Source organism: Ornithorhynchus anatinus, chromosome 7, assembly GCF_004115215.2.
Source record: "Ornithorhynchus anatinus isolate Pmale09 chromosome 7, mOrnAna1.pri.v4, whole genome shotgun sequence".
Classification (NCBI taxonomy): Eukaryota; Metazoa; Chordata; class Mammalia; order Monotremata; family Ornithorhynchidae; genus Ornithorhynchus; species Ornithorhynchus anatinus.
The window spans coordinates 78,225,354-78,244,083 of NC_041734.1; the positions used below are offsets into that span (position 1 = coordinate 78,225,354).

At 54.5% G+C, this 18,730-nt stretch overlaps 1 protein-coding gene across 2 annotated transcripts in view; it reads right to left on the bottom strand.

The window, feature by feature from the left end:
* Positions 1-265: 265 nt before the first annotated feature.
* The window catches only part of BZW1 (basic leucine zipper and W2 domains 1), a 19,639-nt gene continuing 1,174 nt past the window's right edge, over positions 266-18,730 (bottom strand). Inside the window, exons 2-12 of one of the 2 annotated variants that reach the window (XM_029069084.2) lie at positions 13,010-13,083; positions 10,810-10,986; positions 9,944-10,038; positions 8,011-8,076; positions 6,716-6,851; positions 5,161-5,270; positions 4,869-5,039; positions 2,893-3,039; positions 1,664-1,802; positions 702-824; positions 266-359 (exon numbers count right to left, since the gene is read on the bottom strand). In XM_029069084.2, the coding sequence (XP_028924917.1) occupies positions 328-359; positions 702-824; positions 1,664-1,802; positions 2,893-3,039; positions 4,869-5,039; positions 5,161-5,270; positions 6,716-6,851; positions 8,011-8,076; positions 9,944-10,038; positions 10,810-10,986; positions 13,010-13,073 (1,260 nt within the window). In that variant the 5' untranslated portion in view covers positions 13,074-13,083 and the 3' untranslated portion in view covers positions 266-327. Of the gene's footprint in view, positions 360-701; positions 825-1,663; positions 1,803-2,892; positions 3,040-4,868; positions 5,040-5,160; positions 5,271-6,715; positions 6,852-8,010; positions 8,077-9,943; positions 10,039-10,803; positions 10,987-13,009; positions 13,084-18,730 lie in introns of those variants that run through there. The other variant, XM_029069085.1, reaches the window with a different exon arrangement.

Sequence of the window (18,730 nt, forward strand, 5' to 3'; positions counted from 1 at the left end):
GTGGAAGGCCTTAAATTACATTATTACAGTAGAAAATACAGGAGGAGGGAGAAGGGAACCGGGGGTGGGGGGGACTAATGCGACGTTAAGAGTCGAATCTAGGACTCCCGCAGCTACCTAAGAGACGGTTCGGAAAAACAAAACCCCAAGTTTTCAGTAACCGGAGAGGAGAAAATCTGCCGTGAAAGCCCTCATATCGTGCTCGATACAGGGAGGTAGGTGGTGGTGGCGGGGGAGGGAGGGGGATGTAAGAACCAGAAGGACACATGAGACACCAAAGTTTATCTACAACTCCTGTTTGCTTTACTGAGGGTGAGGTTTCACAAGTCAGTCACCTTCTTCGGCCTCGGACTCAGACTCTGCAAAAGAGGGGAAAGAAGGCGATTCGGTCCCCGAGTCCCCCTCGAGCCAAGAAGGAAACCGGCCGGCGCCCAGTGCCATCCTCCCCTCCCGCCGCCCCCGCCGCCGGGGGCGGCCCACGTGGTCTCACCTGGCAGTGCCGGCCGAGCCTCCGCGCCCCGAGGACCGGCGCGACGCTCGGCGCACGGCAGGGGCTCGGTAAATGCCAACGAATGGGGAGGAGATGGATGGGTGGGGAGTGGGGAGAGGCCCAAGGGAAACCACAACCGCGGGGTGACAGAGCGAGTCGGGTCGCCGTGTCCCGGCTCTGGGGGCTCCCACTCCCCGCGGGGCCCGCTTACCCTCTTCGGCGTTTTTGAGCCACTCGACGAACTTTTTCATCTGCTCCAGAAAGACGCTCTTCCCCTTTGCAACGTGGGCATCCTTGTACCACTTCAGGATGGGCTCTTCGCTCAGGACTTCGGCTGCAAAGGAGAGAGGCGGCGCTCTGGCACGGCGGCAGATCCCCGGTTTTCCGCCTCTCGACTACGGGTTCCACCTCGTGTCACCCGGGCCCGGCCACCCTCCACCTCCCCCAGACAAGACGGAATGGCACGAGTTTCTCGGCAGGAAGGCCACGCGTTTCCAGTTCGTTCTCGGGAGGGATCCCCTGAATGCTAAGTTGGGTTCGATCAAGAGACGCACTCCTTGTCCCGGGAATCGGCGGAACTTGGCCCTGCTGTCCGGTCTCCCAAACTCCCTCTCCCACCCGATTCCCCTTCAGCAATGATGGTAATTAATAAAAATTATGGCGCTTAAGTGCTCGCTGTGTGCCAGGAACTGTTCGAAGCGCTGGGGTAGATACGAGCTAATCGCGTTGGACCCAGACCCTCTCCCAATCATACTCAGTTTCCATTTTACAGGGCTCATATTCAATCTCCATTTTACAGACGAGGGTAACCGAGGCCCAGAGAAGTGAAGCGGCTCGCCCGACGTCACCCAGCAGACACGTGGCGGAACCGGGACCGTCCGACTCCCTGATCCGAGCCCTACCAAGCCAGGCTGCTTCTCCTACTCGCTCCTTCATTCGATCGTATTTATTACACGCTTACCGTGTGCAGAGCACTGTATTAAGCGCTTGGGAATGTACAAAACAATAGACGGCGACAATCCCTGCCCACGATGAGCCCACACGCTCAGTACAGGGCTCCGCCCAGAGTCGGGGCTCAATAAATCCTGCCGATCGATCTTTTCCCGTTCAGTACTTGGGGCACAGAGCTTCCCCGTCTTGAAAGGCGGCTGGTGAGGCGGTAGAGTTGGTTACCTTTGTAGAAAAGCACCACTATTTTCTGGAAGGCTTTCATGAAGTGAATGTTGTCGTAACAGTATTCCTGGATCTTCAGTAACAGAGTTAGCTCAGACTGACCTTGAGTAGTAAAGGCAGCAAGTAGAGGGCTGTATTGCTGGACGAGAAAAAGGGAGAGAGGAGAGGAAAAAAAAATCCCTTCAAGTGCCTTCCTAATGAAATCCTCCAACTGAAACCCTCGTGGGCAAGAATCTAACTCGTGGGATCTTTAAAGTATGGCTTTTGGGGGCAGGAGAAGGGGGAAGTGAGAAAAGAGCAAGCTCCGCTTTACTCTGTTCCATAAAATCCCCGCTAAGTTGGGCCAGGATTTTAAATTTTACCCCCGGTCCTCGCCCCGCCTTTTTCCTTGCTTCTGGTGTGCTCAGAAAAGCAGGCTATTTTGGGGCCCTTTCCCCACCAAAACGCAGTGTTTTTGGCTGCAGACTCCCGCTGTGCCCGACGTCCGGCAGGACCCAGGCCTGGCCACTGGGCTGTGTGGTCTCCACCCCTCCCGCCCCCGGCACACCCAAATGGCACCGCATCCAAGGGGTTCCTTCCACTCTCGCTTCTGGGACCGCGATGGACACCGTGTCCTTGATTTTCCTTCTGAAAATCACCGAGCCACATCACACACTCTGCCCCCCTAGAAAGAGACGGGCAAATCCTTCAGCTCAGAGTGGAGGAGGTGGACGGACAGGAGAAGGATCACGGCCTGGTGTGTCTTAACCCTGGCAGTCCCCTTCCTTTTACTGAAAACTTGCCACCCCTCCCAGCCCAGTGGCCTGGACCCCACCCTGTAATAATAATAATAATGGTACCTATTAAGCGCTTACTATGTGTTAAGTACCGTTCTATTGTTCTACGAGCTAAATACAATCTAATTAGGTTGGACACAGTCCCTGTCCCACATGGGGCTGACGATCTCAATCCTCTTTTTAAAGCTGAGGTAACCAAGGCAGAAAGAAGTGAAGTGACTTGGCCAAGGTCACACGGTCGGCAAGCGGCGGAGCCGGGATCAGAACGAAGGTCCTTCTGACTCCCGGGCCCGGGCTCCATCTACCAGGCCACGTGGAGCAGAGCGGGGTGTCAAGCGTTGGCAGAGAAAGAAGTCATCCCATCCCCCCTCCAACCCGCCCGTTTCGAGATCCACGATCGCCCCCCGGCGCTCGGTACCGGGCCTTCGAATGGAGGCCGGCCGGGTCTCCTACCTTCAAGTGCTTGATGGCCTGCTCTGCTACCAGCTCCTCCTTCTTGTTCCACTCTACGGTGCTCATCACGCTGGACCAGACTATGCCGATGACGATCTGTTCCGAGATGTTGTTCTTCTTCATCTCCTCCTTGACGTACATGATGATCTGCACGAGAGCCCCCCGTTCGGACCGTCAGCGACGGGATTTATCGGGCGCTTACTGCGTGCGGAGCGCGCCGTACTACGCGCTTGGGACAGCACGACAGAAGGGAGACCTGATCCCAATACTGATGGAAAGCTGGCCTGCCTGTAGATGCTGACCTGCCAATATTTTCTGGGAAGGGACTTCCAGCGATAGCTCTCTAGGTGGTCGCCTACAGAGTTGGCTGGCAAGTCAGGGGTCATGGGTTCTAATCCCGGCTCCTCCGCCTGTCAGCTGTGTGACTTTGGGCAAGTCACGTCACTTCTCTGAGCCTCAGCTACCTCATCTGTAAAACGGGGATCAAGAATGTGAGCCCCGCGTGACCTGACGACCTGATCACCTTGTATCCCCCCCGGCGCTCCGAACAGTGCTTTGCACATAATAAGCGCTTAACGAATGCCATCATTATTACTATTATTAGGCCTCTCGATGTTCCGCTGGCCACACTTGCCGGGTTCGCCACTCCAGCTGCAGACTTCAAATGATCGTCGGCAAGGAGACGGGCTCGGAGCCCAGGGGTTTTTTAGGCAGCTACTTCAAATGATAGATTCCTGACTGGAAATTCGTTGTGGGCAGGGAATATTAATGTCTGTTACATTAATGAAAGCATTAACAATAATGACAGTATGTGTTGAGCGCTTACTACCCGCCAGGCACTATACTAAGCCCTGGGGTATATACAAGGTGATTGGGTTGGATACAGTCTCAGTTCCATACAGGGCTCATTCATTCATTCGATTCATTCTACCGTATTTACTGAGCGCTTACTGTCTGCCGAGCACTGTACTGAGTGCTTGGGCGAGTACAGTACAACAATAAACACTCACATTCCCTGCCCACAACGAGTTTACAGTCTAAATAATAATAATGTTGGTATTTGTTAAGTGCTTACTATGTACAGAGCACTGTTCTAAGCGCAGGGGGAGATACAGGGTGATCAGGTTGCCCCATATGAGGCTCACAGTTGGTCCCCGTTTTACAGATGAGGTAATTGAGGCACAGAGAAGTTAAATGACCTGCCCACAGTCACACAGCCAAGTGGCAGAGTGGGGATTCGAACCCATGACCTCTGACTCCGAAGCCCGGGCTCTTTCCAATGAGCCACGCTGCTTCTCTTAAATCTAGAGAGGAGACAGACATAACTCTTATCCCCCTTTTACAGATGAGTAAGCCGGGCCCAGAGAAGTGAAGCGACCTGCCCAAGATCCCACGGCGGACAAGTGGCGGAGCAGGGATTAGAACCCAGGTCTTTCTGACTCCCATACCCAGGTCGTATCCATTAGGCTGTGCTGCTTCCCGCATCGGAGTCTCTCAGGGAGCGCTCCTCACAGAGTAGGTGCTCATGCAGCGTGGCTCAGTGGAAAGAGCCCGGGCTTTGGAGTCAGAGGTCATGGGTTCGAATCCCAGCTCTGCCACTTGTCAGCTGTGTGACTGTGGGCAAGTCACTTAACTTCTCTGTGCCTCAGTTCCCTCATCTGTAAAATGGGGATTAAGACTGTGAGCCCCACGTGGGACATCCTGATTCCCCTGTCTACCCCAGTGCTTAGAACAGTGCTCGGCACGTAGTAAGCGCTTAACAAATACATCATCATCAATAAATACGGTGGCCTAGCTGAGCCGCAGCGATGAAGCTTCTGCTCGCTTCAATAGCGCGGCCCTCCTTCTTGGGGCAAGAGTGGGTGAGAGGGCCGGCCGACGGCACGGCGGCCAAAAGGTCAAAGAAAAGGGGCCGGAAAGGTCGCCTCGGAGCGACCGAGAGTCGGACCCCGCCCCGGAAGGGCCGGCCGACTCACATCTTTGAACGGATCGCCGCGAGACATCTGCTCCTGAAGCTCTTTCTGCAGCTCCTTCCGCGCCCCGATGGTCTGCTGGTTCCGGACGTACTCGGACAGTTCTTTTAATCCTGCCTCGGTGAAGTACTTCGTGAAGTGTTCGACGCTCTGCTTGTTGGCGGGAAAAAGTTCCTGAAAGGCAAACGGAAACGGTCACCCGGGCGGCGGCGGCCCCCGCGCCCCGCCTTTCTCCCGTTTCTCCTATCCTCCGCCCGGCCCGGCCCTACTGGCCGAGGGGGGCCGATTCGCTCACCATCAGTCTGTTGTCCATGCTGACTTTACGAAGGCTAGCGGCCACCGCGTTGATGTCCTTTTCATTTATCCACGATTTAAACAGCTTCACGGCAAAGGCCGCAGAAACACCTGCATTAAAAAAGGGTCGGGCAATCTCAGACGCCTCCGGGACCCATTCCGGCCTCTCCATCTGTCGTACGACGCACCGGGGTCCCTTGGTCCGGGCGTTTGTGGATGCGGAGAGAGGCAGAGGATGGCGGTCACCTTGCCTGGCGCTCAGACGGGGGTGACGCCCCCGCTTTCCCCTCATCGTGCTCCGGGCCAGCAGGATTCCTCTCGTCCTCCGACGGGCAAGAGATCGTAGGCTCTGGAGGCCCAAGGGAGCCTCTGGGCCAGGCTCAGAGCCCAGCCAGGGCAAGAAAACCCGTCAGGACGGTGGCCCGCTGGCAGGGGAGAATTATTATTCCGGTATCTGTTAAGCGCTTACCGTGCGCCAGGCACTGTGCTAAGGTGGATACAAGCAAATCGTGTTGGACAGTCCCATGTGGGGCTCACAGTCTCAACCCCCGTTTCCTAGATGGGGTCACTGAGGCCCCGAGAAGTGAAGTGACTTGCCCAAGGTCACACAGGAGACGAGGGGCAGAGCCAGGATTAGAACCCATGACCTTCTGACTTCCAGTTCCATACTCTATCCGCTCCGCCATGCTGCTTCTCTCAATCAACTCCGGCCCCGCCTCCAAGTGATCAGATGATGAGCAACAGAATTCAAGCGCCCTCCACCCGGCCATAACGTCGTGTTTTGGCTATTTCATTCACTCGACTGTATTTATCGAGCGCTTACTGCATGCAAAACATTGTACTAAACACGCTGGGGTGAATATAACGTGGCTCAGTGGAAAGAGAACAGGTTTGGGAGTCAGAGGCCATGGGTTCTAATCCCGGCTCTGCCGCTTGTCACCTGGGTGACTGTGGGCAAGTCACTTCACTTCTCTGTGCCTCAATTCCCTCATCTGTCAGATGGGGATTAAGACTGTGAGCCCCACGTGGGACAACCTGATGACCTCGTATCACCCCCCCCAGCATTTAGAACAGTGCTTGACACATAATAAGCACTTAACAAATGCCATCATTATTATTACAAGCAAATCAGGTTGGACTCGGTCCCTGTGAACGGGGCTCACGGTCTCAATCCCCATTTTAAAGATAGGCCACTGAGGCCCAGAGAAGTGAAATGATTTGTCCAAGGTCACACAATCAGACAAATGGCAGAGCCGGGATTAGAACCCACGACCTTCTGACTCCCAGGCCCGGGCTCTAGCCACTAAGCTATGTGCTTAAGAGAGTACAATATAACAATAAACATACTCCCTGCCCACGAGCTTCCAGTCTAGAGGGCGACTGCAGAATTAGGAAACGTCCTTCTACCAAAGTGCGTCCGTTTGGACGTAGATGCAGCGGACACGGGGCGAGTACTAACACCCAAATGTCACCCTCCGCGGGCTAGGACTGGGCACCGGTTGGCCCGTGGAAAAAAACATTTCTCCCCCTCCCCGATCCTCTTAGGGAAACTGTACCTTCTTTGACCAAATTCTCATTGTAAAGGCTGTTGAGGATGGAGGCATTAAGGGTTCCGTTGGCCAGAAGTACGCCCGTCAGCATGGCCAACTTATTCCTCTCGGACTCTGAAAAACCCTTTAAGAACAGCAGCAGCTGAAACAGAGGAAGGAGGTGGGAAAATTGAGCAGGCGGCCCAGCGGTCGCCGAGTTACTGGACTTCTGGGGGATGTGTGGAACCCGTAATAACCGGTCCGGCCCATCTAATTGCCGGTCTGTGGGAGACGCGGGGACGGCCCAAAAACGTCGAGAGCAGAGGCTGCGATTCTTCTGGTCCCTCTTTCCTCCCTCCCACGCTGTCTTCCTACCCCGTTTCCCTCCGCCTAGGGTAGAGGGCCACTCAGACCCGCTTTTCCTCAGCTGCCGAGAGCCGCGTCCACGCGAGCGCACACGTACGCACCCACCCACGGTCCCGAGCTCAGTTTGTAATGGGAGGAGCTGGAGCCCCTTTCCCGTGACTGGCGGAGCCTCCCTACTTCCGTTCTCCCCAGCCTCACAAGTCTCTCCCAGAGGATGATGATAATAAATACAAATGATGGTATCTGTTTAGCCCTTACTCTGTGCCAGGCATTTTTCCAAGCGCTGGGGGAGATACAAGACAATTGGGTTGGACGCAGTCCAGGTCCCAGGTGGGGCTCACAGTCTTAATCCCCATTTTACAGATGAGGTAAGTGAGGCTCAGTGAAGTGACTTGCCTAAGGGCACCCAGCAGACAAGTGGTGAGGTCGGGATTAGAATCCACCACCTTCCGATTCCCAGGCCCGGGCTCTAGCCACTAGGCCGTGCTGCTTCTGCTTCCATGCTGATCTAAGAGGGATCAGGTTCATTCTTGCTGGTCGTGCGTGCGTGCCGTGTATTTGTGTCTCTCTGTCTTTGGGAGCAGGGGGAGGTCGTGACCCGCCCACTCCCGCTCTAAGGGTTGCCGGCCCGAGGATCAGAGGTACCCCCAAGCCCCCAGCTCATTTTCGTACGGAAGCTCGATGCGAGAACTCGCCCGCGTTTAAATACAGTCACGACTCAATTAGCTGCGGTGAGCGAGCAGAGCTAAATCAAAACCCACGGTTACCTTCGGATTCAAACCCCGCCTCCCCTCCCGGCCAAAGCTCTTGTAAAGCAGAACTGCTGGCTGCTAAAATTAACTCCCCTGGTTAATAGGTCCCAGAAGGGGACTTGAGGATTCAACACCGAAGGGCTGTAAAGACCAACAAGGCCCGCAGGAAGATCGTTCCCGGGGGGGCTTTCCGAAAGGACTTACCTTTTTAACTTCATCTTCGAAACCTTTTTCCAGGTACTTGTAACGCCTGATTAGCTTGTTAAAAACCTATTGAAAGAGGGAAAAAAAAGCAAACCACACACATTTTAGAAGCCCAAATTCAGGCTCGCATCAGGTGACTTGGGCACGGGGGCCCTCGAAGAGTGAACCGATCGATCTGCCAGGAGGCCTATGGCGCCGCCCAACCTGCCTAAGTTTGGTCAACCCAGGTGGCCCCTGTGCCGCCCGCCCCCGGACCCGATCCCGTGAGTGGCCCGTCCCAAAGCCCGGCTCTGACCCCAACCCCTAAACTCAGCCCTGTGGCCAAATCTTGACCACTCTGCCCCCCTCGCTCCCAGAATTCACCCCCTTCCTCCTCATCCCAACAACTGCCACGCTGCGGGCCTGGGAGTCGGGGGACCTGGGTCCTTATCCCGGCTCTCCCGCCTGCCTGTCGGGTGACCTTAGGCAAGTCCCTTTACTTCTCGGGGGACTCCGTTTCCTCATCTGTAAAATGGGGATTCAAATAACCATTCTCCGTCCTTTCGATCGGGAGCCCGCACGGAGCGGGGACCGTGCCTGTCCCGATTATTTTGTGTCGGCCCCGGTCGCTCCCCTCTGCAGCCCGAATGGAGGCTTCCTCGAATATTAGCCTACGCTCTTTGGCCCTGCTCCTCGGAAGCTACCGAAGGACGGCCCCCCCCCCCCCCCCCGTCTCCGCGTCAACCAGGAGCTCCCGGTCACTGGCTTTAAGGCACTCAATCGGCTCGCCCCTCTCCCACCCCACCCCGGCTTGCACTTTCTTCCTCTCAGGTCGACCCCCTCCCGGTGTTTCGTTCTCACCTCTCGGCTAACCTACCGCTCCCTCTCTTCGCGTGCTCGCCCATCTGCAGAGCCTGCCCACTTCAGCCATGGAGACCTCCCCTGTCTGATCTCCCACCCGTCCACCCCACTCCAGTACTTCATCATCAGAGCCCCCCTACCCGTGACCCTTTTCCGGATGTCATCTTTAGACCTCTACACCGGAAGCTCGTTTGCGGGCAGGCAATGTGCGTCTTCTACTCTTCCGAGCGCTCACTACAGTGCTCTGCACACAATAAGCGCCCAATAAATACCGAGTGATTGGCCCCATCGCTTCCTCCCGCTCATACGTCTCTCAACTCACTAGGCTCATCAGCTCCCCAAGGACAGGGGTGGCGCCCACCGACTCGACCGGATTCTCCCAAAGCACCACCACGGGCAACCCGCGGCAGTCGCAAAGCGCTCAGATACCACCGACCGATGAATTACATCAAAAAGGAGGCAACTTGACAAGAAAGGGAACTGTCCGTGGCCCTTCCCTCAACGGGATGTACACAATTTGCCTTTTCCTGGAAATACGGAAGAAATATGAGTTTGGGGGCCACAATACTTTCCAGCTCCCATCCGATCGCAGACCAACGGCCCGGAGTTTGCTCCCCCGGGGGGCTGATCCTTATCGAAGGCCCATCTCCTCCGCGAAGCCTTCCCTAAGCCCTCCTCTCCTCCCAATCCCCTCTGCACTGCTCCTACTTGCTCCTTCATCCTCCCTCCCGACCCCACAGCACATAGGCATGTATCTGTAATGCATTTATTTATGTATATTAATAAGTTTCCCCATCTAGACTGTGAGCTTGCTGTGGGTAGGAATGTGCCTGTTATACTGTACTCTCCCGGTCACTTTTAGTACAGTGCTCTGCACACAGTAAGCGCTCAATATGATCGAACGATGGCTCCAGGCTGCCCTTCGCCACGGATGGGCCTTGCGGGCTCTCCCCGCTCCCGAGAACTCCCCTGGGAGCGCCGCAGCCTCCGGACTCTCCTAGGCGGCGTCCAAAAGACCAGCCGCACGTGGGGGTGGGGAGCGTCAACGTCCGAGAGCCGCGAGGCCTCGGATTCGGGCGCCCAGGACACCTACCTGAGCAAACGCTTGCATGGTCTCTAGGTCTTCTTGTGCAGCGAATACACAGACGTCAGTGCGCATCATGTCATCTGCCAATGTACCACCGGGGGCTAAGAAAGGGAATTGATCGAATCAGCAATGAATTGATTTACCGAAGCTTTTCTTTTTCTAAAGGCTGCTCTTAGAAAGGAAAGACAAAAAGAAGATGGGGAGAAACAGCACGAGACCCTTTAGGACCCCCTTGGCCCAGCTTAGCCCCAAAGGTCGGCGTGACCAATTCCACGCACCCGCCCCCACGGATGGAGAAGCTCCACTTTTCCAAGTTCTGGAACTTTCGGAGCCCAGGCCCCACACGAGCACCGGGGTTGCGAGAGAGAGAGAGACTCTCGGGTCTTCTCGATGGCCTAGGCTACGGGAGGGTATCCTACGCATAAGAGATCCTTAACGTTGGAGCAAAAGACGCCAGCGTTGCCGGTTCTGCCACGGCGTGTTTTTATCAGGCAGCGATGTTGGAATTTGGGAATGGCCTCCTGACAGTGGGGGGAGAGGGGTGTGTCTCTGCGAGGAGGCAGCCCCCGTGCCCCAGCCTGGACGCACCTCTCTGCCACAGCAATAAGCTTCCCAGTGCGGGGCCGAGGCCGCAACTGGGCACCGCTGATGGAAATCCATTCCGGGACTCAGACGTACAAGACGATCGACTGCTGACAGCCGCGTCGGCCTGCTTGTCAGAGCTTGGCCCCGACCCTACCGAGGCCGTGCCCACCCCCACCCCGCCCCGAGACAGTCTCGACCCTTTTCTGCCCTTCGCAAGCGCGATCCCTTCGCCCCAACTCCACGCCCCCGGGGGTGGACTGGCCATTTCCCTTTCACCCGACGCTCACCCAGCATTCCCCCGGCAACCAGAATGTCGAAGAGCGTTTCTGCATATCGGCGGTAGTCGAGTTTTGCTCCAGAAGCATCGAGAAATTTTGCCACCGCTTCCAAATCAGTGCCAGTTTCAGTTAAGCCTTGAATAATGCAGTCCTGAAACTGAGTAGGGTCAAACCTCTCTTTTTCATCTGCAACGAAAACAGTCGCACTTTAGACGCGCGGCCAAAACGCGCGGGAAGAGGCCGCTCGCGGCGGCATCTTCTGAGGCAGGAAATTGGAAGCGGGGGATTATTCTTCCCACCGGCCAAGACCAATCGAACACGGGTTGGTTGGAGGTTAAGGCCGCAGTCGTGTCGGTTGAGAAGCTAGCCGCCGGAGGCTTGGGAACCTGGGCGATCAAAGAGCGGTCACCTTGTTGCGGATCGCAGCCCTGCGCTTTACGGTGCCACAGACGCTGCCCGCTTCCTAAGAGGCAGCTCCTTGGAAAATCTAATGGCACCAGATCTCGGCCCGCGGTCAGGGTTGGATAAAAAGCAGGCTGCCTCTCTGGCGCTTCTCCCCCCCCGGTCACCCAGCACACAGAGCCTGGCTTGTATTCAAACAAACCAAACGGTGTGGGGTTTTTTCTCTGTGCTTCCCATGTGCCAGGCACTGTACTTAGCGCTGGGGTAGAGAGAATACTAATAATTGTGGCATTTACGTGCCAGGCACTCCTCTAAGTGTCGGGATGGATACGAGCAGATGGGGTTGGACACAATCCCCGCCCCGTAGGGGACTCGCAATCTCCATCCCCATTTTACAGCTGAGGTAACTGAGGCCCAGAGAAGCGAGGCGGCTTGCCCAAGGCCGCGCAGCAGACAAGTGGCAGAGTTGGGATTAACATCCAGGTCCTTCTGACCACCAGGCCCGTGCTCTATCCACTAGGCCAAGGTGCTTCTCAGCAGATAATCAGGTTCGACACAGTCCGTATAACACATGGGGCTCATGGTCCTAATCTCCATTTTACAGACGAAGAGACTGAGGCACAGAAGTGCCTTGCTTGAGGTCACCCAGCAGACAAGCGGGAAACAGCCTAGCTGTAGGGGACAGAGCACGGGTCTGGGAGTCGGAAGGTCACGGGTTCTAATCCCAGCTCCGCCACTTCCGGCCTTGGGCAAGGCAATTCACTTCTCCGGGCCTCGGTCACCTCAGCTGTAAAATGGGGATTGAGACTGTGAGCCTCACGTGGGACAGGGACTGTGTCCAACCTGATCTGTTTCATCCACCCAGGGCTAAGTACAGTGGCTGGCGCATAGTAAGTGCTTAAACACCGCAATTTTATTATTATTATTGTTAAATGGCAGAGGTGGGATTAGCACCCAGGTTCTCGGACACCAACTCTGGTGCCGTCTAGACAAATCACGTCTTGAGTTTTTTCTTCAAAAAATACCCTTCCTCTGTCTCGCTCTTCATGCAAAATTTCACAGATCCACAGAGAGAGCTCCCCAAATGATTCGTCTCTCCCAGTACTCCGATGAAGAAAAACAAGGCTATTAAACCGCTCGGTCCCTTACGCACGGCTCTCCTCGGAGAACAGGAGGTCCGTTCCAGGGACACGGGCCAGTCGTTTCACAATTCCTGGACGTTTGTGGAAGACGGGTGGATTGAACTTTCGACAGCCTATTTATTCCAGGCTGATCTGTCCTCCCCCTCGGAAAGTTTACTTAATCATTTCTTTCGCCACGGGCTTCAGGATCGGGCAGGCTTTTGCACTTCCATATGCCAATTTCATGAATCACGGTACTTAGAGCGGGCCCCTTGCCGGGGCGGATTTACGATAACCCCTCTAGACGGCGAGCTCGCTGTGGGCAGGCACGTGTTTGCCGTTATACGGTCTCTCAAGCGCTCAGTACAGGGCTCTGCACACAGTAAGCGCTCAATACGACTGAATGATAACCGCCCGCATAGATCCCTGACCAAAAGTGGGAGAAAGAGCCCTTAACCTACCCCCATTTTACAGGCGAGGAAACTGAAGTTCAGTGACTTGCCCAAGGTCACAGGGCGGGGGAGGAGAGGGGAAAAACGGGCCAATGCCCGACCCGGGCCTGGATTCCGGGTCTCCCGGCTCCCAGTTCCACGCTCTTTCCACTACACCGCCCAACCGTACTAATTATCCACCGACTCCCAGTTCCGAGAGGAGGTAACCCCGCGTCAACCGGCCCCGACGCTTACCTCTTTTTCTCGTTTTAAAACGCTGGCCGGATAGCGTTGGCTTTTGCTGCTTTTGATTATTCATAAAAGACACCCTGTGGGGAGCAAAACAAAAGTCTTGAAAACGACGGAGCCCGCGCGATCGTGCTTTAAAAGACCGCCACCGCCAGATGCTTCTCAAGTCACCATCCCCAGAGGCTCCAGTGCCGCCGACCACGGGCCCTCGGCGGAGGCTTCGGAAATCCTCGGGGCCGGGGGCTCCGCCCGCCCCGCCGACCACGGCCCCGGCTAACGCGGAGTGTGGGGGGCTTCCAAAGCTCTCGGGGGGATCCCCGCCCCATCTCGCCTTCTCCCTCCTGGAAGTTACCCATCAATCGCTTGTATTTATTAATAATAATAATAATAATAACGATGATGGCATTTAAGCGCTTACTAGATGCCAAGCACCGTTTTAAGCGTTGGGGGGCGTAGATGCAAGGCAGTCAGGTTGTCCCTCGTAGGGCTCACGGTCTTCATCCCCATTTTCCAGATGAGGTCACTGAGCCCCAGAGAATAATAATAATGATGGTGGTATTTGTTAAGCGCTGACTATGTGCAAAGCACAGTTCTAAGCGCTGGGATCGATACAAGGGAATCAGGTTGTCCCACGTAATAATAATAATAATGTTGGTATTTGTTAAGTGCTTACTATGTGCCAAGCACTGTTCTAAGCGCTGGGGTAGACACAGGGGAATCAGGTTGTCCCACGTGGGGCTCACAGTCTTAATCCCCATTTTACAGATGAGGGAACTGAGGCACAGAGAAGTTAAGTGACTTGCCCACAGTCACACAGCCGACAAGTGGCAGAGCTGGGATTCGAACTCATGAGCCCTGACTCCAAAGCCCACGCTCTTTCCACTGAGCCACGCTGCTTCTCCACGTGGGGCTCACCGTCTTCATCCGCATTTTCCAGATGAGTAACTGAGGCACAGAGAAGTTAAGTGACTTGCTCAAGGTCACACAGCAGGCAGGGGCAGAGTCGGGATAAAAATAATAATAATACTGGTATTTAAGCTCTTCTTTTGTGCCAAGCACTGTTCTAAGCGCTGGGATCGATATAAGGGAATCAGGTTGTCCCACATGGGGCTCACAGTCTTAATCCCCATTCTCCAGATGAGGTCACTGAGGCCCAGAGAAGCGAAGTGACTTGCCCACGGTCACCCAGCTGACGAGTGGCGGAGCCGGGACTAGAACCCATGACCTCTGACTCCCAAGCCCGGGCTCTTGCCACTGAGCCACGCTGCTTCTAAATGGGCGCTTACTGTGCGCAGAGCACCGTACTACGTGTTTGGGAGAGGACGATGTAGCGGAGCCGGTAGACACCTCCCCTCTGTGGGACGGGGACCGTGTCCAACCCCACTTGCTCGTCTCCAGCCCAGCGCTCAGCACGGTGTCCGCCGCGTAGTAAGCGCTTAACAGTTACCACCATTCTTCTTATTAATCCCCGTTCCCTGACCCCAGGGAGCTTCCAGTCTAGGGGGCTCCCGGGGGGGGGGGGGGTCGGAGGGGGCAGGGGCTGCTCTCCCCCGCATTCCCGGCTCCGCCACTTTAACTGCCCCAGGTGAAGTGACCTTGGGCAAGTCACCTCACTTCTCTGCGTCTCAGTTACCTCATCTGTAAAATGGGGTTGTGAGCCCCATGCGGGACAGGGACTGTATCCACCCCGGCGCTCGGTACAGTACCTGGGGTGGGAGGGATTAGAACTGTGCCTGGAACATAGTAAGTGCCTAACAGACCCCATAAATATTATTATTTTTATTCATTCATTCCGCCGTATTTGCTGTACAACGAGCTTCCGGTCTAGGGGCCTGCTGGGGGTCAGATCGGGCACCTTCTACTCTTCCCCGCATTCATTTATATTTATTGAACGCTTACTGTGTGCAGAGCACTGTACTAAGCGCGTGGGAGAGTACAACAATAAAGAGAGACAACCCCTACCCGCGACAAGCTTCCAGTCTAGAGGGTCAGGTCATGTGCTGCTCTCCCCCTCATTCTTTTGTATTTATTGAGCGCTTCCTGTCTGCAGAGCGCCGAACTAAACGCTCGCGAGAGGACGATACAAAAGAGACGATCCCTGCTCGCAACGAGCCCCCGGGGTTCGGATCCGGCCCGTACGGCTCCCTCTGTCATTCACTCATATTTATTAAATGCTTACTGGGCGCGGAGCACTGTACTAAACGCTGGGGAGAGTATACTCCAACGGAGAGTGAGAATCCCTGCTCACGACGAGCTCCCGGGGGGTCGGATGAGGTGTGAGCTGCGCTCCCCTTCGTTCACTCAAACTTATTTTACTGGGCGCTTCCTTTGTGCAGGACACTGTGCTAAGCGCCTGGGAGAGCACAACACTACAATAAAGAGGGACATTCCCTGCCCGTAACGAGCTTCCGGTCTAGGGGGTCGCTGGGGGTGGGATCGGGCACGTGCTGCTCTCCCCCTCCTTCATATTTACCGAGTGCTCTGTGTGCAGAGCACTGTACTAAGCGCTTGGGAGGGGCCGCTTCAACAATAAAGCGTAACGATCCCCGCTCACGAGCTTCTGGCCTAGAGGGGTTCTCGGGGATCGGTTCGGGCACGTGCTAGACTCTCCCCCTCCTTCGTATTTATTAGGCGCCTCCTGTGTGCAGAGCACTGTACTAAGCGCTTGGGAAAGGACGGTCCAACCATGAACAGTGACAATCCCGGTCCAAAAAAGAGCTTCCAGTGTAGAGGCTCCTCAGCCTGGGCCTGGAGTCAGAAGGTCCTGGGTTCTCGCTGCGACTCTGCCTGCTGTGTGACCTTGGGCAAGTCACTTCACTTCTCTGGGCCTCAGTTCCCTCATCTGGAAAATGGGGATGGAGACTTTTGAGCCCCACGTGGGACAAAGACTCCTTCCAACTCCTTTAGCGTGGCTTAGCGGCAAGAGCCCCGGCTTGGGAGTCAGAGGACGTGGGTTCTAATCCCGGCTCCTCCACTCGTCTGCTTTGTGACCTTGGGCAAGCCACCTCGCTTCTCTGTGCCTCAGTCACCTCACCTGTAAAATGGGGATGAAGACTGTGAGCCCCACCTGGGACAACCTGATGACCTTGTATCCACCCCAGTGCTTAGCACACAGTAAGCACTTAAAACACCATAATTATTCTTATTGCTATTATTTGCTTGCATCCATCCCAGCGCTTAGTCCAGTGCCTGCCACAAAGTAAGCGCTTAACAAACACCAAATAAGCAGCGAGGGGTAGTGGGTAGAGCCCGGGCCTGGAAACCAGCAGGTCACGGGTTCTAATCCCGGCTCCGCCACGTGCCTGCCGCGTGACCTTAGGCAAGTCATTTCACTTCTCTGGCCCTCTGTAAAACGGGAAATAAGACCGTTAGCCCCACGCGGGACAGGGTTCAATCCGATTTGCTTATATCCACCCCAGCGCTTAGTCCAGTGCCTGGTACATAGTAAGTGCTTAATGAACATCATAATTATCATTCATTAATTCTTATTTATTGAGCGCTTACTGTGTGCAGAGCACTGTATGAAGCGCCTGGGAAGCTCAATTCAGCAACAAATGGAGACAATCCCTGCCCATGATGGGCTCACAGTCGGGGGGAGGGAGGAGACAGGCATCAAAACTAGTACCCAGGCATCAATAAAATCAATATAAATAAAAAGAATTATAGATATATGCACATCATTAATATAAATAAATAGAATTATGAATATGTACCTATATACACGAGTGCTGTGGGCTGGGGAGGGGGATATTCATTCAATCGTATTTATTGAGCACTTACTGTGTGCAGAGCACTGTACTAAGCGCGTGGAAAGTCCAATTCAGCAACAGATGGAGACAATCCCTACCCAACAACGGGCTCACAGTTTAGAAGGGGGGGGGGGGAGACAGGCAACAAAACAAGCAAAGAGCCATCAGTAGCACCATTATAAATACTTATTATTCAATCATATTTATTGAGAGCCATGTGCGGAGCACTGTCCTATTCAATCGTATTTATTGAGCCCTTACTGTGTGCAGAGCACTAGACTAAGCGCTTGGAAAGCACAATGAGACAATCCCTACCCAACAATGGGCTAAACACTGTACTGCAGCAATAAAGATCATCACCATTATCACGATACTATTAATAATTAATATTATTATTGGTAAAGCAGCAGCAAGGCTTAGGGGCAAAAGCACAGGCTTGGGAGTCAGAGGTCATGGGTTCTAATCCCGGCTGCGTGACCCTGGGTAAGTCACCTGGCTTCTGGGTGCCTCAGTTCCCTCATCTGTAAAATGGGGATGGGGACTGTGAGCCCCACCTGGGATAACCTCATAATCCTGTACCTCCCCCAGTGCTTAGAACAGTGCTTGGCACACAGTACAGACAAGCAGCGTGGCTCAGTGGCAAGAGCCTGGGCTGGGGAGTCAGAGATGGTGGGTTCCAATCCTGACTCCACCACTTATCAGCTGTGTGATTTTGGGCAAGTCACTTCACTTCTCTGTGCCTCACTGACCTCATCTGGAAAATGGGGATGAAAACCATGAGCCCCACGAGGGACAACCTGATTACCCTGTATCTACCCAGAGCTTAGGATAGTGCTGGGCACATAGTAAGTGCTTAACAAACACCATCTTTATGAATTATTCTTACGTGTACAAGGAGGCTGGAGACTGAGTCTCACGTGGGACAACCTCATAAATTTGCATCCCCCCTCCCCCCACGGTTAGAACAGTGCTCGGCACATTGTAAGTGCTTAAATACCCTCATCATTATTATTATTATTATCTGTAAAATGGGGATGGAGCCTGTGAGCCCCACCTGGGACCACCTCATTACCTTGTATTTCCCCCAGCGCTCAGAACAGTGCTTGGCACCTTTTCAGTGCTTCACAAACACCATCCTTATGAATTATTATCTATAAAATGGGGATGAAGACTGTGAGCCCCACGTGGGACCACCTCATCACCTTCCATCCACCTCCCAGCGCTTAGAACAGTGCTAGGCACATCGTAAGCACTTAAAAAATATCATTATATGTAAAAGGGGGGGTGGAGCCTGTGAGGCTCACGTGGGACCACCTCATTACCTTGTATCTCCCCCAGCGCTTAAACAGTGCGTGGCACAGCCTAAGTGCTTAAATATCACTATTATTATGTGTAAAATGGGGATGGAGCCTGTGCGCCCCACGTGAGACCACCTCATCACCTTCTGTCCCCTCCCAGCGCTTAGAATAACGTTGGGCACATTGTAAATGTTTAAATACCATTATTATCATGTGTAAAGTGGGGATGGAGGCTGTGCAACCCACGAAGGACCATTTATGATGTGTAAATGGGGGATGGAGCCCCAAGGCCCACCTCCTCGCCTTCCATCCCCTCCCAGCGCTTAGAACAGTGCTCAGCACACCGTCAGAGCTTAAATATCATATTATTATTATGTGTAAGAGGGAGGAGCCTGTGCGCCCCACGAAGGACCATCTCATCACCTTCCATCCCCACCCGGCGCTTAGAACAGTGCTCGGCACATTGTCGGCGCTAAAATATCATTATTATTATGTGTAAAGGAGGGGAGGAGCCTGTGCGCTCCACCTCATCACCTCGTGTGTACCCCAGCGCTTAGAACAGTGCTCAGCACATCGTCAGCGCTTAAATATCATTATTATTATTATGTGTAAAAGAGGGGAGGTGCCTGCGCGCCCCACCTCATCACCTTGTGTGTCCCCCAGCGCTTAGGACAGTGCTC